This window comes from Equus przewalskii, chromosome 5, assembly GCF_037783145.1.
Source record: "Equus przewalskii isolate Varuska chromosome 5, EquPr2, whole genome shotgun sequence".
In the NCBI taxonomy this organism is placed as follows: Eukaryota; Metazoa; Chordata; class Mammalia; order Perissodactyla; family Equidae; genus Equus; species Equus przewalskii.
Window position 1 is genome coordinate 6,484,712 of NC_091835.1, and position 27,692 is coordinate 6,512,403.

At 55.7% G+C, this 27,692-nt stretch overlaps 1 protein-coding gene across 1 annotated transcript; it reads left to right on the top strand.

Moving 5' to 3' along the window:
• The first annotated feature begins 1,162 nt into the window (after positions 1-1,162).
• Positions 1,163-26,577, top strand: IGFBP2 (insulin like growth factor binding protein 2). The gene is made up of 4 exons (XM_070618248.1): positions 1,163-1,749; positions 22,777-23,009; positions 23,766-23,906; positions 26,113-26,577. The coding sequence occupies exons 1-4, from the start codon at positions 1,308-1,310 to the stop codon at positions 26,275-26,277; spliced, it is 981 nt and encodes a 326-aa protein (XP_070474349.1). The 5' UTR covers positions 1,163-1,307; the 3' UTR covers positions 26,278-26,577.
• Positions 26,578-27,692: the final 1,115 nt, after the last annotated feature.

The following is a 27,692-nucleotide window of genomic DNA, read 5'->3' on the forward strand; positions in this document are numbered from 1 at the left end:
ACCAAACTCCCCCCGGGAACACTGCTGGTTCCCCATGGTCAGGAACTTGCCTTCCTGGGATATCCAGCTCACCTCCAGGGTCAGGTGGCCACTGTTGAGTTGAATCCAATGGCTCTGAGTGCCAGAGTTAGAAAGAGCTGCCCTGGAAGGCCCTAGTTGGGGAAGGGTGGCATGGAGGTATCAAGAATCAAATCTGGGCTACAGGCAGCTTAACCGCCCATCCTCCGGCAAGAGAATCTCCCTGACAAGGGCCATTGTTAGGGTCACAGCTCATGGACATGGGTGATAATTAAGGCAGGGTCCAGCCTGCAATGCTGGGGGTTGGGGTCAGCTTGGATAGATGACTCAGTAAATCAAACAGAACCACGAAGGGATGCCATCTTTGTCCATCTGAGAGCTATAATCTACCTTATTCCAGGACATTCTCTCACACCTGGACGGTGATCTGATCTCTCCAAGACCCCTGAAGCAGGGTGTTCTGGGACCCCTTCTGCAGCATCTGTGGAGAGGGACCCAGATCTCTAAGGGATGGCTTTTGGGGGGAGGGGACAGAGCAGGCGGAGAGGAGGGGAGCACGTTTCTTAGTATCCAGAAATTGCGTTTCTGGTACTAACACGTTCCCAGATGCTCTGGGGGTTGGAAGACTGCAGCGGTCACTAAGAGGGGCTCTTTGGGGCTAGGCTGGAACAGGGGATGTGAACCTCCTCCGGACTCACTGACGGCAAAGTCATTGCCCCCAGTAACAAGTCAGCGGTGGGTGAAAACCCCAGGATGGAGGGAGCTGGTGGGAGCGGACTGAAATCTACTTGAAGGTCACGACGATGCTTTCTGTCCTTTGCATTCCCCCAGCGCTTAGCCCGGTGCCGGCCACGTGGGAAGCGCGCAAACCAAGTCCTTCCGAAAGGAACTGAAACTGGGAGACAAAAGCACCCCCTCTCCTCCACTCCGGCGCCCGTCCTACCTAAGCCCCCAAGTTATTCTTATTCTCCGGGAGTCAGGGAGCCCGGGGTAGGTGGGTGGGGCGGGACAGAGGCCAGCGGCAGTAGCCTACCCACCGCGCAGCGAACCCAGCGGGGGTGGGCGAGTGGGCGTGCGCGCACTCACAGGCCGGCGCGCGGGAGTGTCGGGGGAAGGGGGTGGTCTCCAAAAGGGGGAGGGGAGAAGGCAGGGGGCGGGGAGAAGCAGGGCCCTTTAGGACCCGGCAGCCGCGGCCGGCGAGGAGAAAGAAGCGAGGAGGCGGCTCCCGCGCTCGCAGGGCCGTGCCACCTGCCCGCTCGCTCGCCGCCGTCGCGCTCCCCGCCGCCAACATGCTGCCGAGACCGGGCGGCTCCGCGCTGCCGCTGCTCCTGCCTCCGCCGCCGCTGCTGCTGCTGCTGCTGCTGGGCGCGGGCGGCGGCGGCCGCGGGGCGCGCGCCGAGGTTCTGTTCCGCTGCCCGCCCTGCACGCCCGAGCGCCTGGCCGCCTGCGGCCCCCCGCCCGCCGCGCCGCCCGCCACCGAGTCCGGGGCGGCCGGCGACGCCCGCGCGCCCTGCGCCGAGCTGGTCCGGGAGCCGGGCTGCGGCTGCTGCTCCGTGTGCGCCCGGCTGGAGGGCGAGGCGTGCGGCGTCTACACCCCGCGCTGCGCCCAGGGGCTGCGCTGCTACCCCCACCCGGGCTCCGAGCTGCCCCTGCAGGCGCTGGTCCTGGGCGAGGGCACTTGCGAAAAGCGCCGCGACGCCGACTACGGCGCCAGCCCCGAGCAGGTTGCAGGTAACGCGGCTGGGACGGCGAGTTCGGAGAAACTTGGAGGGCGGCGGGGCAGCCTGGCTGGCGGCCGTTCTGTAGGGAAGGAGTGTGCGGCGGGATCTCGGAGGCCGTTTGAGCGGAGGGAGAGCCGAGTCCTGGACCAGCTGTGGGGATTACTGGAGGGGGACCCGAAAGTCAGGCCCCGGGAGCGGACCTGGAGTTAGAACGTGCGCGAGAGCCCTGGCTACTCATTTGGTGGCGAAAATTAGGGAGAGGAAGGCATCTCTGTTACCACAGTCTTCCCTCCCCGGGTGGAATGTACCCTGACTTCTATTTTGGAGGGGAGATTTACTGGGGAGGTTGTTGGTCAGATCTGTAGGACTGGGAGCTTGAGACTGATCTGGGCGCAACTCGAGCCGGTGACCGCCGACCGAAGGTTCCTGGAAAGGTCCTGGTGGAGGACGCTGCCGGGGGGGGGGGAGGGCGGGGGGGGCGGGGAGGGGGACGGGGGGGGGCGGGTGGCGGAGGCTGGCGGTGCCGATGACACCAGGGACCTCTAGTGAGAGAGGGGCGCCAGCACGTTGAGGGACCTTCTTCCTGGGATTGTGAGGTGGGAAGAAAGGACTTGGTGCTTTGTAGGGTGGGTTGCTTAAGAGAAAAATGAAAACGAACGCTGCTATATTGCATAGAGAACGAAGAAGGGTTTTGCCTCTGTGTTGGGTGAACAATAAAAGAGGGACCTTCCGGAGGCCAGGAAGAGACCCCAGCAGTTGAGTCCATGTAACTTGAGCCGGGCGGCCGGCCGGGGTCCCGGGGCGGGGGCAGCAGCCGCCCAGTTCAGCATCTGGGCCCCGGGGGAGGGCAGGCGGATCCCGGGTCGTGGGCGCGAGTCCTCTTACTGGAGCGAGGTGTTAGCCCCCCGTCCTAATTTTAGGGACCTCTTCCTATGCGATAGAATGGGGGCCCCGAGGTTCTTTGTAAAGGGCCCTCCCCCCAAAGTTTTGAGAGGGACACGACCAGGCTATAAGGATCTCACTTTTATTATTTTATTTTATTTTATTGTTTTTAAGTTACGAAAGCCTCCTGCCCCCGTGGTCTGGAGGAAGCCGTAATTATTTTCTTTTCTCTTGGTGACGGTGGGGAAATGTGTCCACTGCCTGCCGCTGTTGTTTAAAAAGCAAGCGAGTCTAAGTTTCTCGAACTTAAAAAAAAAAAAAAGTGAAAACATTCTTGCTTGCTTCTCAGCTTCTTCCATCGTTGTACAAACCGCTCCCCCCCCCCGCCCCCGCCCCCGCCCCAGCCTGCTATTGTGTTTTTCACTGTTCTCCTTGAGAATGGAATTAGGGGTCAGAGTTGAAATCTTTCTTCTATGTCTCTGGCACATTTTGACCTTGAGTGCAGAGCAAGTTGGGGCTTCCTGGGAGCCGAACCCCCCAGAAAACCTCGGGCTTGCTTCCCTCCCCAGCCTGCCTCGAAGTGAACCCCCGCTTCTCTTAGAAAGTAATACTAGAAGGAACAGACTCGGCAAAGGTCCTTTCGCGGTGGGGGCCGGTCCCCCAGGCCTGCGTTCCTCCCCCATCTCTCTTCGCACCCCGTGGTCCACCAGGGAGGGCCTGTGGTTTCTGAGCTGAACTCTGACAAACTAAACATCTTCCTCAGCAGGGTGAATTTTTCAAAATGCCTCCAAGTTCATAGGATCGTTTGGATTTTGACTGTTTTGGTAAAGTGCGTGGCTCATGTCCTTGCTAAACGTTTGAGGATTTTTTTCCCTCTTCTTTCCTCTGCCTCTCAGGCTGAACACGGACTCTCCTGCTTCCCAGACCCAGAAGCAAGTTCGGGTCTTGGGAAGGGAGCCGATGGGGGAGATTCTCCCCATTCACTCCACCCTCCCTGGAGCCTCAAGGGGGGTGTTGTCAGGGGCGCCCGGGGACAATGGCGTGAGTTCATGGGAAGAATGTCGCTCTGGATTTTCTGCCTGGTTATGGGACTCCTCTCGGCCAGCTCGCCCCAGCTGCCTCCTCAGCCTTTTCCTCCCCATGCCCAGACAGACGCCTTCCGCATTTTTCTCTCGTGCTCCAGGCTGGGAAGAGGGGACACCAAGGTGTGTGTGGGGGGGTTGGAAGCTGAGGGGCACCCTGGAAAGAAGTGACCCAGAGCAGGGTGTCTGAGGCGAGAGCAGGGCTGAGGAGAGGGGGCACAGCAGAAGCCTGGGCTTGCAGGGCTGCAGGGAAGAGAGGGGGCAAGATTTGAGGCCTCGGTGCAGGAGAGGGTCTTGGGCTGCCGCTGGGATGGCGGCGCTGCATGGAGAGTGCTGGAGTCCCAGCTGGGTGGGGGGTGCCGACTGAACACAGCCCGGATGAGACCTTAGCCCTGAATGCTGCCGCCTCCTACGCTGGCTCTCTCATCCCTTCTTCTCCCCCATCTGAAGAATGAGCCCCCCCCCCCCACTCCCCCATATCCCAGCCTGCATTCCTCTTTGAGCAGGTTGCCTTTGAGAATTTTAAGCATACCCTCTTATTTCAAGGCAGCAAACCCCAGCAGTTCCGGCTTTGCTCTTAGCTCTTTTGTCTTTGTTCCCAGGACTCAGGGGCTGGTTGCTGGCTTCCTGGGGATGGCTGAGATGCAGGGGGTGGGGGTGGGCACATCAGCGGGTGTTGAGCCCGCATCCCATGGGGGTGATGGGCTGGGAGTTACTGGCTGGTTCCAAGAAACCCAGAAGTCAGACGGGGGCGGGGGGGGTGGTTGGAGTGGGTGGGCCTGGGGGAAAAAAAATGGCAGGGGGACCCTAAGCTCAGCCTGGTCTGGACTTGAAAAGTGCGAGGGTGTGTTTGGTGGTGGAGGGGACAAAAGTGCCTAGAAATGCCGGGGAGGAAGAGGAAGCGGGCTTGGGCCCGGCCGGGCCCTTTCAGAATTCAGGGCCTGGGCCGGCTGGACGGGCTCGCTCAGCATCCCCCTGCCGCCTCCGCCGCGCACAATGCCCGGGATTATGCCGAGGGGCGGAGCTGCCGCGCAGAGAAAGGTGCTCTGGAAACGCGCGGTCGTTCCGAGCCCGGCGGCGGCGGCGGCGGCGGCCTGGGGAGGCCCCGCGTCTGCAGTTGCTGCGGGAGCGGGAGCGGGAGCGGGCCCGGGCGGGGGCGGGGGCCAGCGCTGATTTACTGTGGCTCAGCGCAGCCTCAAAAAAGGGGAGAGAGGCAACGCGACTTCTGGCTCGCGGCGCTGCTTTGCATCTTGTTTTGCATAAATTTGCATACCGAGTTCAAAGTCGTAAAATAGACTCCGGGAATGAGTGGGACCCTCTGTCGCTGATTGCTAGCACCCCTGCCTGCCACCCTCCTCGCCTCTTCTGGACGGAACACCCAGAGCCAGCGCTGCTAAGCTGCTGCTCCTGAGTCACCGCGGGCGTTGGAAGGAGATGGGGGAGCCGAGGGCCACGCGGGAGCAGCAGGGCGTGGCTCTGCTCTCTGGCCTCGAACCAGCAGAGCCGGCGGTGTGTGGAGGCTGGGGTTTGAGGAGGTTCCAGAATCAGGGGCTTTGCCTGCAGTCTCCTTCCCCAATTGCCATTTATGTCCAAAGTGTTCCCCCAGAGCGTCCCCTTTGTATGGTAATGATGACCCCATCCATTCCTTTGACAAGACATTTGAGGAAATAATCCTATATAACCATGTCAAAAGATCTTACAAAAACAGAAACAGGGCTGAGGAATTTCTGAATTAGACTAGGTGGTGGACTCTGGGGGGAAAGAAGAACCCATCTGTTGTGATCGTGAGGGTCTGTCTGTGTAGTGGTTCTCGACCAAATTGGACTGTTGAGTTTCCTGACAGGCAAAGGGAGAAGGGAGTCTTAGATGGTTCTCACTTTTGGCTTACTTCAGCAGTGAGCCTTACTTTTTTTTTATTTTTTTTTGGTGAGGAAGGTTGGTCCTGAGCTAACATCCATTGCCAATCTTCCTCCATGTTGTATTATTTTGTATGTGGGACACTGCCACAGCATGGCTTGATGAGTGGTGTGTAGGTTCAGACCTGGGATCCAAACCCTGGGCCACTGAAGCAGAGTGTGCGAACTTAACAGTACGCAACTGGGCCAGTCCCCTAAAATAATTTTTTGGGGCAAGTTACTCCTTTGGGTTAGGGGACTCCATGGAAATTAGTTCAATAAAAATGTCTGTGGGATGTCTGAGGCGGAGTGTGGTCCATCACCCATCGTGGAGCATTTGAGGGCTTGCTTTGAGAGAAGCCCTGCTCTGGCCCAGCTGTCGGGTTGGCCTCTACCTGGTTCTCAGGTTAGCTGTTCTCCAACGTGGAGAACGGGACGTGCAATTGCTATGTTTGATGTGAGGGACTTCTGAAAATTCCTGGTTCTGATGGGATGCAGAACAGGAGCGCAGTACGGAGGGTGGGGGGCACTAGGGGGCTGCTGAGGGGTGTGAGGGAGGAGCAGAGGGTCCACACGCTGTACCCACACTTGCTCTTGTTAGCTCTCCTCTCACGCTACAACACTGTACCCAGACAAATCATTATTGTTTTTAAAGAGAGTCCCTCTGCAGGGACGGCATTTAGTTTGTCCCTCTCTCCCCTGTGCTCCCTGCGCCCTGTGTCGCCAGCCCCCCGCTTTCTCCACCCTGTCTTCCCAACCTGTCTGACCGGCCTCGCTCCCACGCCTCCCCCACTGTGGCCCTGTCTAGGACACCTGGCTGGACGCGAAGCAGGTGGGCAGGGCTTGAGGAAATGGCCTGGGAATGGATGGCCCCAGCCTTCCCCGAGTCCAGTTAGAGGGGGATCACGTAAGTGACTGGAGACCGGAGTGTTTGAGGCAGGAATGATTCTTCCATGAGGAGGGCAGGGCCGGGGCCGGCTCGGGTAGGGAGGTGGCCATAGACCCCTCAGGGGATTCGTACTGAGGCTGCTTCTGCTGAAACGAGGCAGAGAAGAGTGAGGTTCTACTTTTAAGTCACCAGTGATCTGGCTGGCAGATGTTCCAGGCCCATCGCTCCTCCTTGCCATCTCTGACCAGCGTTTGCTGAGGTGGCAGGCAGGCGCTGGGAGCTCGAGCGTCCTGCGTCTGTCTGTTCCTGTTAGGAACCGACTTCTTTGCCTGCTTTGTCTCCTTGGCGGACAGCACCCTGCCAGGGGGGCTCTTCACCTCCCTTTTGCAGGTGTGGACTCTGGGGCCCCATCAAGGGGCGCCTTAGCAGGTAAGTAATGAGATGAGGGACAGACCTGGCTCCTTGGCCTCTGCATCCATCTGCCTCCGTGGGCCAAGCAAGGAAGTGGGGCTCTTGGCAGAAAAAGCCTTTGTTCCTGGATGCCTGCCATGTGCAGGTGATGGACAGGCCACAGTTCATTGCTGCCAGATTCCGTTATTTGTATTCCCTTGACTCCTTTGATTGGCCCAAATCCTGGCGCTTGGGGACTTCAGAAATGGAAGTGGCCAGTGTGCAGAGTCAGGAGAGACAAGAGGGCCCCGGGGGGCCTCTGGAGAGGAGAGCTGGTGGGCAGCAGATGGTGGTGGAGACAGCCTGGCCTTTGCTGTCAGATTGACCTGGGTTCCAGCGCAGACCTGTCTCCGAGAACCTGGGTGATGAGGAGCGAGGGCCTTTCCTGTTGGTGAAGTGGTGAAATTGTACCTCTTAAATGGGCTGCATGAGACGGCAGCTCTGGAAATGGAGGTGGAAAGTGCCTGGGACTAGCAGGTCCTCATACACATTGGCTGCCTCCATCGTGATGAGCGCCATCTCCTCTGACGCTTAGTTAGCTGGCCTTTAAAGCCAAGGCCACATGGGTGCGGGCCACTCGAATGGCTGAAGGCCATCCCTCGGCAGTAAGGGGCCTCCTCCGGGTGTGAAGTTGTTTCGGTTCAAAGCCCGGTTTTTTTAGCATCTTGCTCACCTGAAGCAAGAGATGTATTCCCTCTGAGCCCCAGCTTCCTTCTCTGTGAGGCGGGCATTGATGGGACCAGCTCCACAGGGTCGCGCCTGCGTGCCTGCGTGCGTGTGTGTATAAGATAGATATTACTTCTCAAGCCTGAGCACTTGGGGTTTTTTGTAAGAAGTCCCTTGGTGTCCTCTCTTCACCTGTAAGATGGTGAGCTCCACGCCTCGGACCTGCTCCTGCAGACTGTAGCGAAGCCCTTTGTAGAAAGCGTGGTGAAACTCTGCTTCAGGCCTGTGTCCTAGTGCAGGCACTGACCATTCTTGGCGTGGGAGCTTCACTCTGTAGTGCCTAGACTGGGGGCAGAGGTGGCCCCAGAGTTCAGACACAGGGTACGTGCGCTGACCTGGCTGCTCCTGAGCAGGTGACACAGTCCTGAGGTCTGCCTCCGCCTGGCCAGCCAGCCTGTGGGACCCAGCCATCCCACTGCCCGTGGTCTGAGGGCTGGAGAATCCCTGAGGCCACCTCTTGGCGATGGGAGCTCCTTTCTCCATGGACGGCCCCCCAGGAAGCCTGCGGGGACCACAGAGAAAGCGAGCCAGTCCTCACACACTTAGCAATACGGCGTGTGCGAGGTGGGCCCTGGCTGGGCTGCCAAAGCCAGCAAGACCCCGTGGTGCCCAGTTCCTGCTCGGAGAAAATGGGTTTTCAGATCCATCCTGTCTGCGCTTGGAGTGCCAGAAAGTTGAACGTGATCCTGGCAAAGAAACTGGACGTTTTATCCAGAAAGTGACGTTTCCTCACTCCAGAGTTCACCTCGCTTCTAAGTGAGCGGGGGAGCAGCCTCTCACTTCCTGGGGGTTGGGGGTTCCCAGCAGGAACGCTGGGTGGGGTGTTTTCTGGGCGCTGGGGTTCTTCCTAATGTCCGATTCCGTCTGTGGTCCGGAAAGCCCTCTGAGTGGTGGCCTGTCTGGGCACAATGACATGATGACTGGGTTCTCAGGCATCTCATGGAGGTGAGGCCCCCGGAAGGTGGCTGCCAGTCTTCGGGGGGTCAGCATTGCTTGTGGTGACACCCAGGATGGTCGGGACAAAGCACAGCCTTGGCACTGGGAATCTGGGGTGGCCGGCCCCCTTAGACTCTGGGGGCCTTTGTGGTGGGGGTTGGGGGAGGAGAAGCCCACTTACAGATGAGGTAGCTGGTCCAGAGGCATTTGTGGCTTTCAGGTTTCAGAGTAACTCCCCCCACGCTCCCCCCACAATGGGTAGAGTGTGGGGGCTACAGGAGACTTTTTTTCTACTGGAAAACAGACCATCCTCCTATGCCCCTCCCCCTACTTGGCTGCTAACCCTCGACCCTTCTCTCCTCCTCCCCGTCCATCACTCCTGTTCCTTCACAAAGCCAGGGAAGATCTGGGCTGGCCCAGCTCCTGGGTGTCAGTCAGGACGCGGAGGGAGACCTTGCTCAGAAAGCCGGGTCCCCCGGAAAGAAGTACAGAGTCGACTGTCGTTAGGAATTGCTTCCTTTCCTCCTTTTTTTGTAGGGGGGAGGGGGCATTTGGCAGCCCTTGGGGCCCCTTCTGGCCGCCAGCCCCACATCTCTTCCTGGCTGCTGGGAGGCAGGGCAGGAGTGAAGATTGGGGAGAAGGGGGCAGGGCTGGCGGGCCTCCAGCGGCCTGGCCGGAGAACTGGCCCGCAGGCCCTGCTTCGGCTGGCCCTGGCAGAGCCTGGGGAGGTTTCTACTTAGTGGATGGGCGTGGGTGTGTCAGTCTGTGTTCATTCAAGGAACTGAGCTCTGGGAGCCAAACTCCGAGCAGGGGAGGGGAGCGGGAGGGGCGCTGAGCCCAGGAAAGCCTTGGGGAACTAGGGAGGGGGGATGGGAGTGGGCAAGAAGAGTGTGCTCAGTGTGTCCCAGCCTGATAGCAGTTGAGATGGGGACCTCTAGCTGGAGGGATCCGAGTTGCATTGTAAAGCGTCTACCTCAGAAGAAATGGCAAAATAATGCTAGTTAAATTTGCTTTTTTTCTAGACACCACCCGCTTCTACCAAAGTGCCCATAGGTTTTCTTTTCAGCACTGTTTCAGCCTCAGGATCCTTCCCCCTTGACAGATGAAGAAATCAAGGCTGCATTCAGGTCCAAATGCCAAGGCAGGCACAGACCAGAATGCCCGGAGCAGAGCAGGACGGAGTCTGGGTCTCCAGATTCTCATTGCAGGGCTCCATTCCATCAGACTCACACATGCAAAGAAGCAGTGAATTATATACTGCTGCTTGGAAATGCTCCTTTGCCCTGGGAGGTAGTAATTAAGGCATAACTTCTCAAAAATGTTCCTTTATGCGACGCCCCAGGAAGTTTCTTTTCGGGCTATTGTCTGGACTTCTGGATGGAGGTGCCAAGTTGCCTCTGGATGGTGAACTTGCTTTCTCAAGTGCCTGAGGCCAAGATAAAATGAAAATGGCAATTCCCCCGCTCCCTGTGCCTGCAACTGCCTGATAACGCCGGATAGTTTCTATGGCAACAGTGGCAGGAGGTGGGTCAGGCAGGATAAAGGGGGTGGGGGTGCGACGGGTTTACTGGATCATAAAGGCTTTGGAAGTGGGGCGGGGCCAGCTGGTATATGACTGATGGCTTCCTTCCCTGGGAAGATAAAGGGCCTGTGGAGAGGGGGAGGGGCGAGGTGAGGGGAGCGGAAGAAGTGAAGTGCTGGGGTTAGAAGGTCTCTGCTGGGAGCTTTTCCTTGAGTGACTCCAATGAACAGATGCCATTCTGGTTGATTAAGAGCTATGAAGCGAAACAACCTGGGTTTGGTTTTGGCTCTGCCATTGAGTACGTGACTTTGTGCCATTGGCCTCAACCCCCATGGCTTTTTTGTCAGGTGTGAGAGGGGATAAGAAATTATCAACCTCATGTGATTGCTTGATGATAAGACGGGCTTATGTACACAAACGACTTCGCACAGAAACTCAGATAATCAGCGGTGTCTTATGGGTTCTGGCCCGGCTCCTTCTCCTGATCTCAGCACACAGGGGGAGAAGGCAAATGCCTGTTTTCAGATGTTTTCTGATTGGCCAAGTTTATTACCAAGAGGCACTTAAGAGCCCTGTTAGGAGGTGTGGCGTCTTCCACGGGGTGGGGCTTGGTTTTGCTTTGGAAAGTCCAGAATGGAGTCAGTGGTGGAGGGTTTTCCAGTGGGCAGTCATGGCCTTTGGTACCATTGTCACTCCTGGTCCTACCGATGGCTGACGGCTGCCCGTGGCCCATTTATGCCCCAGAGGTGAAGATTCTTCCCTGAGGTGCTGCTGGTTGTCTCTGGTTTGGTTTGCTGTCTCTAACCCAAGAGAGCGTAACTGATGAAGACGACTCATGGGATGCCGTATTACATCAGACAAAATCAGTGAACTTTTAGTGGAAGCAAAAGAAAAGCATCGTGACCTATTTAAAGACACTTATTTATATTCAGGACGCTTCTTGTGCTGCTTTGAGAGTGTGGCCGGCAATCCTGGACATCTTTGCAAGCTTTTAGTTTCCTTTTGCATCCTCTGGATTCAGTTTGTCAGGCCCGGAGTATCTGGGAGCAGTCTTGTGGGGATGGAGAAGAGGCGGGCAGAAGGGGACGGTGGGAGGAGAGCCTGGGGGGGACCTAATCTGTTCTATGGGAGCCAGTCTGTGGCGACACAGCAGCATCTGAGCTGAGTATAAGGACAGTTGTTTGAATGAGGGTCCTAGGAGAGGGAAGTGTCCTTTCTCTTCCACCTCATGCTTCTTTTTGCTCATTGCCTTTCTTTATTCCTACCACTCTTGAGGCTCTGGGACCTAGATGGTGAGGGAGAGGCCAGAAAAGTGAGAGAAAGAAGGAATCGAACACGACACTCTGGGCCAGAGAGTGTGGGATGCTCATTGGATAGTCAGCCTTCCTAATGCTTAAACGCTGGTTGAGCACATACTGTGTGCAAGCCATGAGACTAACTATAAAAATACGATAGTCCTACCACCCTGGAGGGAAGCAGGAAAAGCATTTAAAAACATTGACTATTATCTGAGAAGAAACCAAATCCGCAGAAATGTATGTAAATCTAATGCACATAAATAGGCGGCTCTTTCAGCCTTTTGACCAGGGCTCTTGGGAAGATCTTGATGTGAAATAATGGCCACTAAAGTCACGGAAGTAAGTTTCAGAGCTTCCTCCTCCTTCGTTCTTGGAAGAAGAAAGCACAATCTCTTCTCCCAAAAAAGTAAACTGAGCACACACAGTGTTTCCCTTCCTGTTCTCCTTTCATGATGTGTGCTTTTCTTTAAAGTTCTATGGAAGCTAAGTCTGAGTTCGTGTCTTCAAGAAGCTTCCATCCTTTGGAGGAGGTGGGAAAGACGTGGACCCGTGGTTTCTTGCCAGCGCACGCAGGCTAGAGAGCTGCGAAGGAAGCCGAGTCAAATCACACGAGTGCTTCGCCCAGTGATGCCCTTCCTTGACTCAGTCAAGCAGTCTTTGGGTGCTTGGAGGCCATATTGTCCATCCTCCTTCCTGCTTGAAGGGTTCCTCCTAAACTGTACCAGAGGACATCTGTGCACTGTTTTCCCATCTGCAGCTCGTCACTTGTTTTAGTTCTCTGGGCCTCAAGGAGCAGAAAGGTCTCCCTTCCGTCGAGCACCACTGGCCATGAGGCACCTTCACGACTCTGCAGCTGGGTGACCCCCTCACCCCTATGGCTCACATCCCTTGGCTTTCCATTCTCGGGTCTGAGCCATCTTGATTCTTCATCTTGCCCTCCTTGACCCTGTGTCTCTCTTTCACTCTTCAGGTCTTTTCTCCGACTCATTTCCCAGTTCTTCTTGCCAAAGAGACCTGGCCAGGAGCCCACGGTCAGTCCCTGACTGGCGGACAGCTGACCCTGGTGACACTGCACCGGCCTCAGGGTGGTGGTGAAGTTGGCCATGTCACTACTGTTTGATCCTCTTCCTGCCAGTGGGGTTTTAGAGGCCCCCCCAAGTTGACCAGTAACCCTGCTTGACAAGGAGGGTGAGGGGTGGGTGGAATGACGGAGGTGACTTTTTTAAAAGAAAATTTTAAAAATGCGGACAAGTAACAAGAATGACATAACAACACCAAGTTGCCACCCAGAACTGGGAGTGGTTGATTTCTTTGTCGTATTAGCTTCAAGTCATTTTTCAAAACTTCCTCTGGTGGCTCTCCCTACCTGCCTCCAGCTCCCTGTCCCTCCTCCCCCGGGGCAGCCACTGGCCTGAATTATTTAGTGTTTCCTTTTCTCAGCTAAACAGACTTGCTAATGGATGACCAATATCTAGAATTGTTCTCTGAAAACAAATTGAAAATGTACGTAAAAGGTTTCATTCTGCAACTTCTTCCCCCATCAACGTTAGTTTTTTTTTGAGGAAGATTGGCCCTGAGCTAACATCTGTGTCCATCTTCTCTATTTTACATGTGAGACACTTACGACGGCATGGCTTGATAAGCGGCGCGTAGGTCCACGCTCAGGATCCAAACCTGCGAACCCCTAGGCCACCAAAGCAGAATGCATGAACTTAGCCGCTATGCCGCTGGGCTGGCCCTGACATTAGGTTTTTGAGATCCGCTTCTGATCACAGGTCAGAGCTGTTCTTTTTAACTGCTGTATATTATTACATTATATTACTTTACTGATTTCGTTACCACACAAAGAGGGAGTTCTCTGCCCGAGGTGCATAAAAAGCACGATTATTATGGCATCAGCCTTTGAGGAAAGAAAAAGCTTTATTGTGAGGTCGACCAGCAAGGAGACAGGAGGCGACACTCTCAAATCTGTCTCCGTGATCCAGGGCTGGGGGCACAATTTATAGGGTGAAGGGCAGGGTGGTCCGAAGCGCGGAGATAGATGATGAGAGGTGAGGAGAAGTAGGTAACTGATGATCTGTGCAAGCGTAGTCAAGCTTCATGTCTCCTCGTATGATGCATGTTCACAAAATGGCGGCATCACCCTGATCTGAGGGTGGAATTTTCAGCTCCTTGATGTCAAAAAGATCATGTGTCTGGCATTTGCACAGGCCCAGTTCATGGGTTGGTGGTCTCAGTAGGCCTGAACTGGACAAGGGGTTGACTCTCAGTTCCTGAAAGACCACTCTTAACTCACTCTGTTGATAAGATGCGGTCAGCTCAAATTGGTCCCAGTGGCCCATTGGTTACAATTTTCATTTATCCATTCACCTATTGAAAGGCTTTTGGATCAGGTTGCTAGTCGTTTTCTGTAACTACAAATGCTGTAATACACACTTTTGTGCACGTGCCCCTGTGCACATGTCTGAGAGAAGTAGAACTGCTGGGTCAGGCACATTCTTCCCGTTTCCATGGCCACTGGTCCAAGTTTGCAGCAAAGCTTGCTCTCTACTCACTTGGGCCCTTCCGCAGGTAGGTCGCCTGGCCAGGTTCTCCGGCACCTTTCATTGGACCAGGAGAGAAATGTTTGGGACCCGTGGGAAGGAGTGAAAGGTGATAGTGCTGTTTGCCATCTTGATATCAATTTCTCTGGCTCTTCAAGGACAGCCTGACTGGCTGAGTCCCAGAGGACCTTGGCTGAGTTTGAGCATGTTTTGTTTTCTCTGTCTGCCTCAGCCCTGACCCTCCCTTGGTCTTTGCGATTCCAGGAGTGACCCTGGTGTTTATAAAGCAGCCCTTCGGAGAGTTCATAGGCAGGACGCTCTGCAGAGGCCATGCTGTTTCTGCTCACTCAGGGGGAGCCCGAGGGGATACGGCGACGTGAGGGCATGCTCTAGAAATCTCCGTGATGCCTGGCAGAGAAGGGCCCCTCTGTGCATCCAAGCACACGTGTGTCTGTTTATGAAGCCATGAGTCAGTGGATGGAAAGGGCTCCCGAGGCTGCGTCTTTGCAACGTGTGTATGTGAAGCCATATCTCTTGAAAAGGAGAGGGATCTATCTCCATCACCAAGAAGTTCTTCAGGAAACCGAGGCAGGAGAGAGAATCGCAAAGGAATGGGGCCCTGGAGGTGCCAGAGCTTGAAGGGGATTGTTAGAAATACAGAGTCCTTGACCCGTGCCCAGGCCTCCTGTCTCTGAGCCTCGGGGGCTGGAGTCCAGGTCTCTATTTTTAGCAAGCTCTTCAGATGATTTCTGAGGAAGAGCCACAGTTGGGAACCATTCACCTAGTCTAACTCCCTGGAGTTACAGATGAGCACTTTGAAACCTCACATCTTAAACCCCCTGCCTGGCATCACTCAGTCCCAGGCATGGCGGTCCTGTCGGGATCAGATCCTGGGAGCGCTGGCTTTCGGGCTAGCACTTCTCTTAGCATGATGGAACTGGTTGGCCAAGGCTCTGAGCCCAAGAGCTGGTGTTCCACAGGAAATCCAGAAAGGGTTCGGGGGACTCGGCAAGTAGTTGGCCCTCTGCCCTCCTTGCATACGCGTCCTCTCCAGCAGCAATTTCTTCCCTGTGTGAGGGCGGTGGCAGTGCCTGCTGGCCGGTCCACTCTGCAGAGTTCACTGGTTCTTTGACACTCACTGGGCGATAGACTCCTGGTCGCTGCGGCTGCAGGGAGCTGATCCCCAGAGGAGAAAGGCCAGTGCCTGCCCTGTGTGATGGAACCTGGAAGGCTTGTGGGCCTGGAACATCTCAGGAGGCTGCTTGCATTCATTTCCTACCACAAGGGGAATCCGGAGATGAGGAACCACCTCCTTTGGTTTGAAAACCATGCTGGGGAGCTGCTGGTCTGTTGCCAGAGGGATTTCTCCAGAACCTGGTGGCGCCTGAGAGATGTCAGGTCTGCTTAGCTGCCTCCCTTGCGAGGAGCAGGGCCTTAGCGGGGAAGGAATGGGAAGGGAGTCTGGAATGAAGCTGGGTGTCAGCAGGGGGTCGATGGACCAACCGGGAGAACATCAGTAACTGAGCTGGAATGCGTCCCAGGTGCCAGCCCTACACCACCGCAGACATCCGTGCACGCACTATTCAGAATTCCAGCGGGGGACGCCACTGCCACCTGCTGCCTCTGACCTTGTGGAAAAGAGGTGGAGGAAGACACAAACAGTGTCACTCCCTAGGGAGACAGGGACCTCCAGTTAAACATTAGCTGAAAAATAGCAAATAGGCTCCCCTTTCTACCCAACCCCATTTCTGACTCCTGCCTCCCCTGGCTGCCCAGCATGGCCTGAATTTTCCACCCCGGCCTCTTGGTGGGCCATGTTATTGAACATAGTGGCCACAGGCTAGATGGGAGTAGCAGCCTTCACTTTAGTAGAGTTATTATTCCCACTTTTCAGACTTGAGAAGTTAGAGCTCAGGAAGGTTAAAAGATTTGGCTAGAACGATGGGTGATCCTAAGTGGCAAAGCCAGGACTGGACTTTAGGGCTCTTGACTCCTAGCCTCCTTTGCCCATTCGGATTTGTTAATGAATTGTCCACTGCCATGGGTGTTAGCGCAGAAGTTGTCTGGGTGGCAGGAGGAAGATGGTAGGTAGTATTTATTCTTTTGCCCAACATGTGTCAAGGTTAAGTGCATTTTAGGAGAAATCAACAATGAAGGAGCCAAGTGAGTTCTGTGCCCAGCAGGATGGAAGCAGGAAAGCAGCCAGCATTCTGTCCTGTTCCTTGGATCCATTCTCGAAGGGCCTGGAATGCTGTCACCTGTTGGAGGTGAATCCACTGGAGGTAGTGATGGATTCCAGGTTGGATTAGATCATGTCTGTGGTGCCCCAGCTCTTGGATTTCCAATAGTCAAGAGACAGACGAAGGAGAAGGTTGGAAGAAGGCTCAGGTTTCTTGAGAAGAAAGAAAAAAGGAGACACATCCACCTGTTAGGAACATGGTTTGGGGGAAGATGCCCTCTTCTCTCCAGGCCTGCGTGCGGACTGATGCCTCACTCTCTGAGCAGGAAGGAATAGGGGGTGCTTTTAGATTCTTGGGGCATGTTTTCCTAAGAATGCTTTACGTCTCCCTTAGATAGGAATCACCCAGTGTCGGACGGAGCGCTGAGGTCAGAGCATCGCATTAGGAGAAAGTGCAGTTTCATGCTAGTGAGGATCCATCAGACACAAGGGTTTTCACCCCTTCAGTAATGGCGTCAGTGCCACAATCACACAGATTATGTTGGGGAAGAAAGGGCTTTGCCAAAATTAAGCTTTAAAAGCAGAGTAATAATGCACAGAAGTAGACACAAAGTTCTTTCGGATTCTCAGCATCCAGCGCCCTCCTTGGCTGGATTAGTAAGGCTGGGTCGAAGGGCAGTGTGGGGACCCTGTGCCGATTGTGACACACCTCTGAAAATGGCAGAGATGTGGCGTGTGCTCCTGTAGACTCCGATGGCAGGCCTTCTGGGCCTCGAGTTTGCTGTCTGTAAAATGGGACAACTGTCCGCCTCCTCTCATTCCATCAGCCCTCCTCATCTCCGGCTCCCCCAGGTGTGGAAGGCAGAAAGGTGCAGCAGGTACCTACAGCGGGATGCGACTCTGCCCTGTCTCCAAGCCCTTCACAGAGGAGTCTGGGACTCAACTCTCCCCCTCTTGTCTCCCCCACTTCTCTCTGGAAAAGCTTTACTTTCTGGATATAATCGGGAAACTCCGTGTTGACCCATCTCCCAGGTCGCTCCGCAGGGGAGAGCAGCTAATGCTTACTCACGCTCAGGGCGAGAGCTCCCTGGGGGCCTTGCGGGTCCTGTCAGTCATCTATGGGCCAGAAGCCTTTTTGTTAGGTGATTTGAGTTGCTGAGAACCGTTTCTCAGAGTGGCCTTGCTCTGCCGCCCTCGGAGCTGCATACATAAGTGGTTGCTTAATAAATATTATTCTGAACCTAACTCTCTTAGGCAGAAGAAAAATGCAACTTGGTGTTTTTGTTCTGAGGGCAAATTCCATCTCTAGCTGGAGTTTTCCATCTGGAATGTTTGTCTGCAGGCTGCGCCTGTCACCTATAAGAGAAGGTATGGGAAGAACTTGGTAACGTGGGAGAATGCCCTTGTCTGGCTCTGTGTGGGGGTGCTGTGTGGGTACTTCTCTGGGGGGAGAAATGGAAGCAGTTAGCCCTGTGTTCCTACCGTGTGTCTGGCACTATCTATGCATGCAGCATCTCTTGGAATCCTCCCGGCCACCCACTGGAGGAGGGTGCTGTTTGCGTTTTATGGATGGGCAATGGAGGCACAGAGAGCTTAAGTAACTTGTCTAGGGCTGCACAGCTAGGTGGTCAAGCTGGGGTTCAGTCAGCTGATTAGACTCGGGAGCCTGAATTCTTGAGCCTCTTTGGCTGGGCACAGTAACAGTCAAGGAATGGGCGCTTTTCCAGCCTACAGTCCTTCCTGAGCTCCACGCAGTCAACTCTTTCATTTCCCTTCCCTGGGCTTCTGCTTCCAGACGTGGGGCGTTGGCCTGTGCATCAGCAGACCGGCCTGGGGGTTTCCTCATCTTACTGGCAGGTTCGCTGGCACTGATGAGACCAGTAAAGAAAAAGGACAAAACATAGCCATGAATCTGGTGGCTTCCGTGAAGGTGGACAAATGGACCTTCACCTCGGAGAGGGTGGGGACATCTTGGGACAGGAAGCCGCTCCGTCCCCCGGGAGAAGACTGCCTGGCTGACCCCGTCCTTGGGGCCTGGAGCAGGGCCGTGCTGTCTTTCGTGGGCTCTTGGCACTTGCCTTTATGGGCACTCATTAAAGAATACTTTAAATCATATTTTATAACTGCGAATATGTCAGTATTGCATATGAAGACGTTTTCATTGACCACAAAGCTTATTTTTCCTTCTGATTTTAAAAGAAATGAAAACATTCTCCAGGCCCTGGGCACCATGCCTGCTGTGTCTGATGATGAGCAGCCCGCCCCGCCTGGAGCCTGCAGGCTGAGCCCACACTGTCTGTGTGCCCCTCTCTTCCGTCACACGTGTCCCCAGAGCTGGGAGGGCCTGGTCCTGAGCGTGGTGTGGGCTCAGCCAGGGGATGCTCCTGCGGACCCTGGCAGGGGTGAGTGTGGGAGAGCTTGGCAAAGAGGGAGAGCAGGCTGGGAGTCCCCTGGGATGCCAGGACAGCCTCCATCCCCCCAGGAAGGTGGACTAATGGACTGGAAGTGTGTCTGGGAAGGGAATGGGAGTGGAATGTCTTAGCTAAGGGAGGGGAATGGGGTAGAGCTCAGATCTGCTTTACGTGGGCCTGGGGTCTTCAGCACCGGCCTGGGGAACTTCCAGGCATCTAGATAAAGCCTAACTCCTGAACAGTGATTCTCAACTAGGGGCGAGTTCACCTCCCAGGGGCAATTGGCAATGTACATAGACGTTTTTTGATTGTCATCACCTGGGGAGGGTGCTCCTGGCATCTGGTGGGAAGAGGTCCGGATGCTGCTCAGCATCCTGCAGTGCACAGGACAGACCCCTCCCAACGAGGAATCATCTGGTCCCAGGGTCAGTGGTGCTGAGGTTGGGAGACCCTAGTCCAGAGGGTGTTCCAGGCATTGGGTTCAGGTGAGTGGAGACTTCCTAGAAGATCTCAGATAGGACTAAACACGGGCCGCCCATCCTGTTCCAACCAGAGAACGTGTAATTACAGCTGCAATGAGACCGCTGTCTGAACCAAAGCCTCGGGCAGGCAGGCAGGCAGCCTCCCAAAGGAGGGGAGGCAGGTGAGCTTCTGAGAGTCCCAGGCCTCCTGACGGCAGAGGGGATGGTCCAGGAATGGTAGCGTGTGCTGCGCCATCAGGGTCCTGGAGCCCTGGTCTTGTCTCGCTACATGTGAGCGGAACACAGGGCCCCGAGCGCTGGCAGTGGTGTTGAGGCCTCCAGAAATTCTCTCCACCTCTGTCGGCAGGAAGCCAGCTGGGCAGGGTGGGTGAGGATGCAACCCGGGTGTTCCCATTTTATTCTTCTCTGATCCTGGGTGGTTCCCAGGGCAGCAGGGGAAAAGGGCTTCCCTAGGCGCCTTGCTCTCCTCCTCCTGTCCCCTGGGCAGTGCCTGCAGGGAGGGGGACAGGGCCTGAGGCTGTCGCATCAGGTCTAGATGCAGAGAAGCTGTAAAGTTGGAAGTGGCAGGAGACCTGTGATGGAGAAGCGGGTGGTCCCCCCTCTACTTGTGCCACACCTGCCTTATGTCTCAAGGGTCAGTGTGAAGAGATGGAGGGTTACCTGAGTCAGATCCTCCTATTTCTCTTCCAAGTTCATCTCAGGCTCCCCCAAGCCTCTCCTCCAGCCTCCTGCCCGCCACTTCGGGTGTATGAAGAGGGAAGCTGGGATCTTCGTGCTCGGCCCAGCTGCCTGGCCAGTCCCAGAGGGTCACCTTGTGCGCACCTAGTGGGACAGAGGAAATCTGTGCAGCCAGGTGCAGCTACTTCCTGTCCCCATTCTGCGGAGCGTGGCGGGCCACTGAGCAGGGGAACTGGGAATACGTCTCCTGGGGCCCCTAGATTTCTGCTGTTTCAGCCTCCAGGAGCAGAGAGGGGAGGGCCGGGTGGGTGAGTAAAGTTTGGGGCGGGTTGAGGGGTCTGATTGAATGTGGTGGACTAGCACTCCCACCCTGCTTGGTGGCGAATGCCTTAAGTCACCCGTCCCCTGCAGGTGGCATCGGGGCCTCTGGAACAGGATTTAAGCTGCACTTGGTTTATTTATGGTAAAACCCAGGCCACTCAGAGCCCCTGGGGTAATAGCCATCTAGAGAGAAGAATTTTCCAGGTTTCAGAATTCAGAAGAATTTTCTGGGCTTACTCATTTACATATTTCAATTTTTATTTTTCTAAAGTTTAACAATTTTGGATAGATAGGTTTTTTTTTTTTTCAACTTGACATGTTAACCTCCTCCGCTTTGTGGACATCCCAAGGTCGTCATCATGATCAACACAACTTTCATTTTGGTCTACACAATGTGGAAGTGGCCAGGGGTTGTTGGTAGTTGCGGCGTTGTTTGCTGTGCACTAAATGTCCCCAAAGTTCCTAAGTTTGATTTCTTTAGTGTTCTCTTTCTTCCCTGCCGTTTGATACTTCTTGCCACTGTCCACATGCCTTCCTTCTTTGAATTCTGTTGACTTTCCTCTGCGGTGGCCTTGGACACCAGATATCCAGAAGCCGGGCTCAGTGAAGCGGTCGTGCTGTCAACAGTCAGGGTTCCTCCCACGCCCATTCTCCCCGCCTCTCGTGAGGAAGGCACCAGCACTTTACAAGGCACAGACGGTTGACAGCTGTTCTCACAGCTGAGATGCTCACAGGCTTGTCCTTCTCTGCTTCCTGGCTCTTGGTTGGGTTCCACATCACCCAAGTGACAGATAACTGAGACCATCGGCGTCTTCTTCATCATCATTGAAGTACTAACCACCCCCAACACACACAGGGTTTCTGTGCTCCAGGCCCAATCTTAACTGCTCTACCTGTAACATACTCTCAACAGTTCTCTGGAGCAGGAACTATGATTCTCCAACAATTCACGATTCAGAAAATGGAGGCACAGAGAGGTTATACGTGTGGGAGAAATACATCTGGATAAACAGCAGCAGAGCTGGGACTTAACCTGAGTGTGTCCTCGTAACCAGTGCTCACTAGTCTGGAGAGAATGTGCTGGGCTCTGAGGGATGCTGCTGTGGCCCGTGAGAGCTGCCCAGGCCTAAGGCCAGCAGGAAGGGAAGGGATGGGAGCAAACCTCTACTGAACGCTGGTTTGCCAGGACCCTCTGAGCCCACCCCACTGGGCCTGAACTCTAAAGGCACCACCAAGTACCAGGAACTACCTAGTACCAGGGACCACCTAGTACCAGGCACCACCAAGTACCGGGGATTACCAAGTAGCAGGGACCACCAAGTACCAGACACCATCAAGTACCAGGTACCACCAAGTACCAGGGGCCACCAAGTACCAGGCACCATGAAGTACCAGGGACCACCTAGTACTAGGCACCACAAGTACCAGGGATCACCAAGTACCAGGGACCACCACATACTAGAGACCACCATGTACTAAGCACCTTGCCTGAAACTCTTGTGGAGAAATATTTTAAGAGCCATTCAGTTACGCTTTTGTGGCTGTAAGTTTTGAAGGCGCATTAAAGGAGAGGAGGAACTGTGCAGGTTGGTTTAGAAGCAGCTCCTCCGAGGTCGCTGGTCTTGTCGGGACCTGCAGGGGAGCTGCTCCAGGCCACGTGGCCAGAGGCCCTGTTGGCTCTGCTGTCTCCCAGGCACTGGCTGAGTCCCGGCTCCCCTGGAGCTCACGGGGACTGGTCTCCCGGATTACGACTCTTCTCTGCCATTCTGTTCTGTGGCCCACCTGTAGCCGGACGTGCCTAAGCCAGTGTGAGCCTGTACCAGCTGGGGGCTCACAGACCCCCTCCGCCTGAGCTGTGCACACAGTCAGAGCCTCTCTCTGGCTGACTGATGGTGGTTTGAGACAGTCAAAAGAGACTTAGTGGATGAGGCTACACACCGTGTGATAAGATGAAACTCCAAAGCTGAGGAGGTCATAGGTCCTGCTGCTGGGGCTCTCAGGATAATGGGGGATGGTGGTAGCCTAGCACAGACAGCTGTGGAGGCAGGTCAGGGTCCCTGGGGCAGTGCGGTGGCAGCCGTAGGAGCAAAGCATTAGGGGACAGGAAGAGACAGGCAAAGGGAGAGTGATGGCAGGGATGTTGGAAACTGGAGCTTCCAGTGGTGACGTGGCTCTCCTCCTCACTCCCTTGCCAGATGTGGCGTGGCCTAGTGATCGCTGCACACGAGTTCTAAAAGCTCAGCCAGTGCGTGCTTTTCCGAGGATAAATGATGGAGACCTTAAATCGGGGGTTAGGGGCTGGTGGGTATGTGAGGTCTTTCTAGGGAACTGTTATAGACCCCAGAAAGGACCTCATCCCCTCCCATGGTGAGGACCTTTGGGACACGTCCATCCTTCCGTGTTCCTCTGCTGCACCCCAGCTGCCTAGGAGGGGGCGGAACAGAGTAGGTGTCTCAGGCATTTTTCTGGAGTCAGACAGCCTGCGTCCAAGTCTGAATTTGTGATCTTGACCTCTGTGAGCCTCAACTTCTCCATCTGGCAAGGCTGGGGGGGGGGAGGCTCTAGTAGTGCCAGCTTCCGAGTTGATGTGAGACTGGAATTGGTGATCTGTGTCAATCGCTTGGCCACAGTTGCTTAGATGTTAGTCATCTCTGTCTTTGTCATGATCAGGGTCCAGACGGGCCCTGGAGGCCCGTCTCTCTGGAAACAGGACCTGGAGCTCTTCTTCCCTTCCTCTCTGCAGACAATGGCGATGACCACTCCGAGGGAGGCCTGGTTGAGAACCACGTGGATGGGACGGCAAACACGTTGGGAGGTGGAGGTGGAACTGGCCGGAAGCCCCTCAAGTCGGGCATGAAGGAGCTGGCCGTCTACCGGGAGAAGGTCTCCGGGCAGCACCGGCAGATGGGCAGAGGTGGCAAACACCACCACGTCGTCCTGGAGGAGCCCAAGAAGCTGCGGCCGCCATCCGCCAGGGTCAGAGGGCAGAGGATGTACGGGGGTGGGGGGGGGGGGTGTGTGTCTTACAGCTGGGGAGGGCACCCATAAGATCCATGTCCTGTGTTATCTGCAGGCAAAGTACTCCCCTTTCTGGTTCTGCCACTGATGTGCTCAGTGACCTTCAGGCCAATCAGTATCTCTTTCGGGGGCCTCAGTGTCTCTGGCTGTGAAATGGACTGGGCATGGGGTTTCTTGAAGTCCCCTCCTTCTGAAACGTCCACACTTCTGCTTGGCTTTGGGACATAGGCAGTGAAAATGGGTGCTAGATATGAAGACGGATCCACTTGGACGTGGCTCTCTCTTGTTGAGATGTGCTCCTCTCGCTCAGCTACCTGCTTCCTCTTGCCAGCTCAGCTCTGCTATCGGGGGTCTTGGCCCTGGTTGGGTTGATGCAAAGGAATGGGGTGTGGGCCACTGGGTTGGGGTAGAGATGCCCTAGAGACACCATCTGAACTCAGTATTTGCAAGTAGACCCCATGTTGACCTCTGAAAGCCATTGACGCAGAGCGAGGAGCGAAAACTCACATCCATATGACTCCTTTAGCGGGTGGGCTGGGGCACAATGGTGTGGTGGTGAGATCACAGACCAGGAGCTGGAAGTCCCTGGTTCCACTAGCTGGCTGTGTGGCCTTGGGGAAGCCCCTTCCCCGTGCCCAAGCTTTCTCCTGAGGCTGCACCCAGGCCAGTGTTCGTTGAGCTCATTCTTACTCTAAGCATCGTCTGTGCCCCCAGACCCCCTGCCAACAGGAATTGGACCAGGTCCTGGAGCGGATCTCCACCATGCGCCTTCCAGATGAGCGGGGCCCTCTGGAGCATCTCTACTCCTTGCACATTCCCAACTGTGACAAGCATGGCCTGTACAACCTCAAACAGGTGAGAGAGGATCTCCTCGGCCCTGGGCCCAGGGTATGCCTTGTTCCTGCCCCACCCACCTGGAATCCTCTGAGGGCTGAGAGCTGAGACGTAGACTTCTGAAGTGGGGGTCAGGGGGTTGGGGATGCCCGCTCCCAGGCCATGAAGTGGGGGGGGGGGGTGGCGAGGCCTCCCTCCCTGGCCTCAGGCCTGTCAGAGGCTGACTCCACTTACCCAGCCACCTGGCCATCAGCGCTTGGCATCCGGTTGGGAGGGAGCCTCTTGGAGAAGAGACGTGGGCTCACACTCATGCTCCTCAACTTGTACTGAGTGTCAGAATCGCCTGCAGGTGATTCCTGGGCTTCACCCCCAGAGATTGCCATTCAGGAGTTCTGGTGGGGACCAAGAGTTTGCATTTCTTTTAGTTTTTTGCTGAGGAGGATTCACCCTGAGCTAACATCTGTGCCCATCTTCCTCTATTTTGTATGTGGGAAGCTGCCACAGCATGGCTTGATGGGTGGTGTGTGGGTCCACGCTCAGGATCTAAACCCATGAACCCCTGGGCTGCTGAAGTGGAGTATGCTGAACTTAACCAGTAGGCCACTGGGCTGGCTCCCAACAGTTTGTATTTCTAACAAGCTTCCAGGGGATGCTGATGGTTCAGGGACCACACTTCCAGAATCACCAATTTCAACCATTGACCAAGCAGCCTCTCTGGTTTCCAGGTGTCTTAGGGAACGGGACTCAGGGATGGAAAAATGCCACTTAAAATATTTCTAAAGATGGTAATAGGACAGTTACAAGTGCATCAGAGAACATTAAGACAGTGGGGGTAAACCAGCGCGGTGCCGGCTGCCCTCCATCCACATGCCTTCTCGGGAGGGACGTGCGTCGCCAGTACTGCCCCTTGACATTGTCGGTGTTTTTCACACATCCGCACAGAGTTTGCAGTGATTTTAGTGGATGTTTAATGCGATCGGTTGCCCTTTTACCTTAGCCCACTCCTCCCTTCCTCCAGTTCCTCCCTTCTGAGGGAGAACAAGCACGTGTGCATTTCCCCTAAGGCAGAGAGAGGGACTGAGGGAGGAAGGGAGTGAGCAGTGTGCCCCACCGCCGTTCTGTCTTCATGTGGAGGTTCAGAGCCCTGGCCGCACACTGGGATCCTGTGGGGAGCCTTACAAAGTACGGATGCCAGGGCCCCACCCCAGAGATTTGGATTTTGTGAGTCTGGGTGCTTTCTGGGCATCAGGATTTTCAGAAGCTCCGCTGATGGTTCCAATGGGGAGTCAGCATTGATCAAAGGGCAGATGTGCGAAGCCAAGGGGTGGGCGATGGGCTCTGCTGATCCCTTCGGGGGTCTCACTTCCCCACCTCCTTCACAGCCCCGGCATCTTGCCCTCTAAACATCGGTCTAGTGTTAAAAGCTATATATTTGTGCACGTGCCCTCTAAGTGTAAGCCCACTACTTCATGGAGTTGAAGAGAAGAAATAGTGATCTGTTCTAATGAAAAACAGTCCGTGTGCTGTACCTTCCGGGTGATGAAAGGGATTTACAAGAGGAATTAGTTTATGAGGAAGAGCGGGGACGAGAATGCCTGGGTTTACATTCTCAGCTATGCCTCTTATTAGCTGTGTGACCTTGGGCAAGTTACTTCAGTCATCTGGGCTTCTGCCTCGTCATCAGTAAAGTGGTGAAATGATGGTACCTAACTGACCAGGCGGTTGTGAAGATTAAATGAATGTATATGTTAGACGTAAACCGGAAACGAGCAGCGTTTAGAATTTGAACATATTGCCTGGCACATAGGACGACCTGTGCCAGCACTGACTTTCACCATTACATTCGTTTGTCACCTCACACTGTCACTGAACCCCAGTACACTAGGTCCCCCACTGGAGGGCCCTCCCTGTGTGTGGGGCTGTCTTTTCCTCTTTGGGCATCCCCAGCAGCTTTGCTAGCCAGAGCGTGGCCCCTGGGCCAGCATCACCAGCATCACCAGCATCACATGGGAGCTTCTTTGCTGTGCAAAATTTCAAGTCCCCCGACCTTCTGGATGGGAGTCTGCGTTTTGGCGAGAACCCCTGGCGCATGTTCACGCTTGCGAAGCATCCTCCCGCAGGCCGGCTCCGCGCACGCTCCTGGCTCAGTGGACCGTTGGGTTGAGCGCAGGAAGGAAAGCTGGTGGCGGGGGGGATGTCCTCACGACCTCCTCTTCTCTCTCCTCAGTGCAAGATGTCTCTGAACGGGCAGCGCGGGGAGTGCTGGTGTGTGAACCCCAACACGGGGAAGCTGATCCAGGGGGCGCCCACCATCCGGGGGGACCCTGAGTGTCATCTCTTCTACAATGAGCAGCAGGAGGCTCGCGGGGTGCACACCCAGCGGATGCAGTAAACCACAGCCGGCCGGTGCCTGGCGCCCCGCCCCCTCCCCAAGCACCTTCAGAGGGGGGCCCAGCGCGGGGGCGGGAGGGTCCTCCAGGAGCTCCGCCACGTGTATTTATATTTGGAAAGAGACCGGCACACCCTCGCCCTCCCCCTCCCCCGCGGGAGATGCCTGCGCCCTCGCTTCTGCTGGGGAGGAGGGCGTGGTTGCAGTGGGAGCTGGGGTACAGGTTTGGGAGGGGGGAAAAGAAATTTTTATTTTTGAACCCCTGTGTCTCTTTTGCTTAAGATTAAAGGAAGGAAAAAGAAAGCATGTGTCTTGTGCCTGAATCTGTGGGGTCCCCCTGGGAAAGAGGCCCCTAGGCTGGAGGCCAGCTAGCCTCTCTCCATCCGGCCCTGCCCCCGGCTCCCGGGGAAACGGGAAAGGCACAGCCTCGGTCTCCCACTCGTAACCCGGGAATGAGAAGGCTGCGCAGGAGGAAGGGGACTCTCCTGCCTCCAATGACCTTGGCTTATGGAAACGCGAAGTCAGAATGCAGGTGGGACCCTCCCAGGGCAGCCCCGGGCATCTGCGGTCTCCCAGCCGAGGCTCTGTCCCCAGCCCGCCCCCGTGGGCACCGCGGAAGGAGACGTGGAGCATGTCTGTGTTCCTCCTTCAGATGACACGCAAAAGGAGAAAGGGAACAGGGAAACGTGGGGACTGGGGGCCTCTGACCCCCGAAATAAGGAGATCTCCCTTCTGTACGGGGGGCCGTCAACTCAGCCCCGCGGAAAGGGAGCTGGGCTGTAGTGGGCCAGCCATTCACAAAGATGGTGAGAATTCAGGCTCTGCGCTGTGGGGCCCAAGTCCTCATTTGGCTCCAGAACAGCAATGTTAACAAAGGGACTAGAACACAGGCGCACAAGCCGGCGCTACTTCTGAAGCAAAATCCTGTGAGAGAGCTCCCCCTTTGTTCTGTCCGCCCCCCAGCCCCGGCGAATTCCAGGGGCTCCCCGACTGCAGTGGGCCACAGGGAAGGCGGGCTCGCCTTGTAGGGCCCACGGTCCACCCCCGCCCCCTCCCCAGCACGGCGCATTGAGCCCCATCTTTCATGTTACCTGCTCTTCTGTGTCTGGGGTCTGACCCCTTCCTGCCCCAGAGGAGTGGACAGGCAGCTTTGTCCCATCGATCCGTCACCCTCCTGACCCTCCTGGCAACTCAGGGGAGGGAAGAGTGACACCTGGGCCTTTCCCGTGCGGTGAGCTTCTCTCGCTGGAGTAGAAGAAAACCAGGTCCTCTCCAGCAGACAGACCCCGGGCCACATTGCTGGGCTTCCCCAGGCCAAGGCCAGCAGGACACTGGGTCCCGCAGCCAGTGGCTGGCTGCCCCGGAAGTACGTTGATTCAGTTAATCCTCGTGAATCCACAGATGAGGTGCTGTTGTTA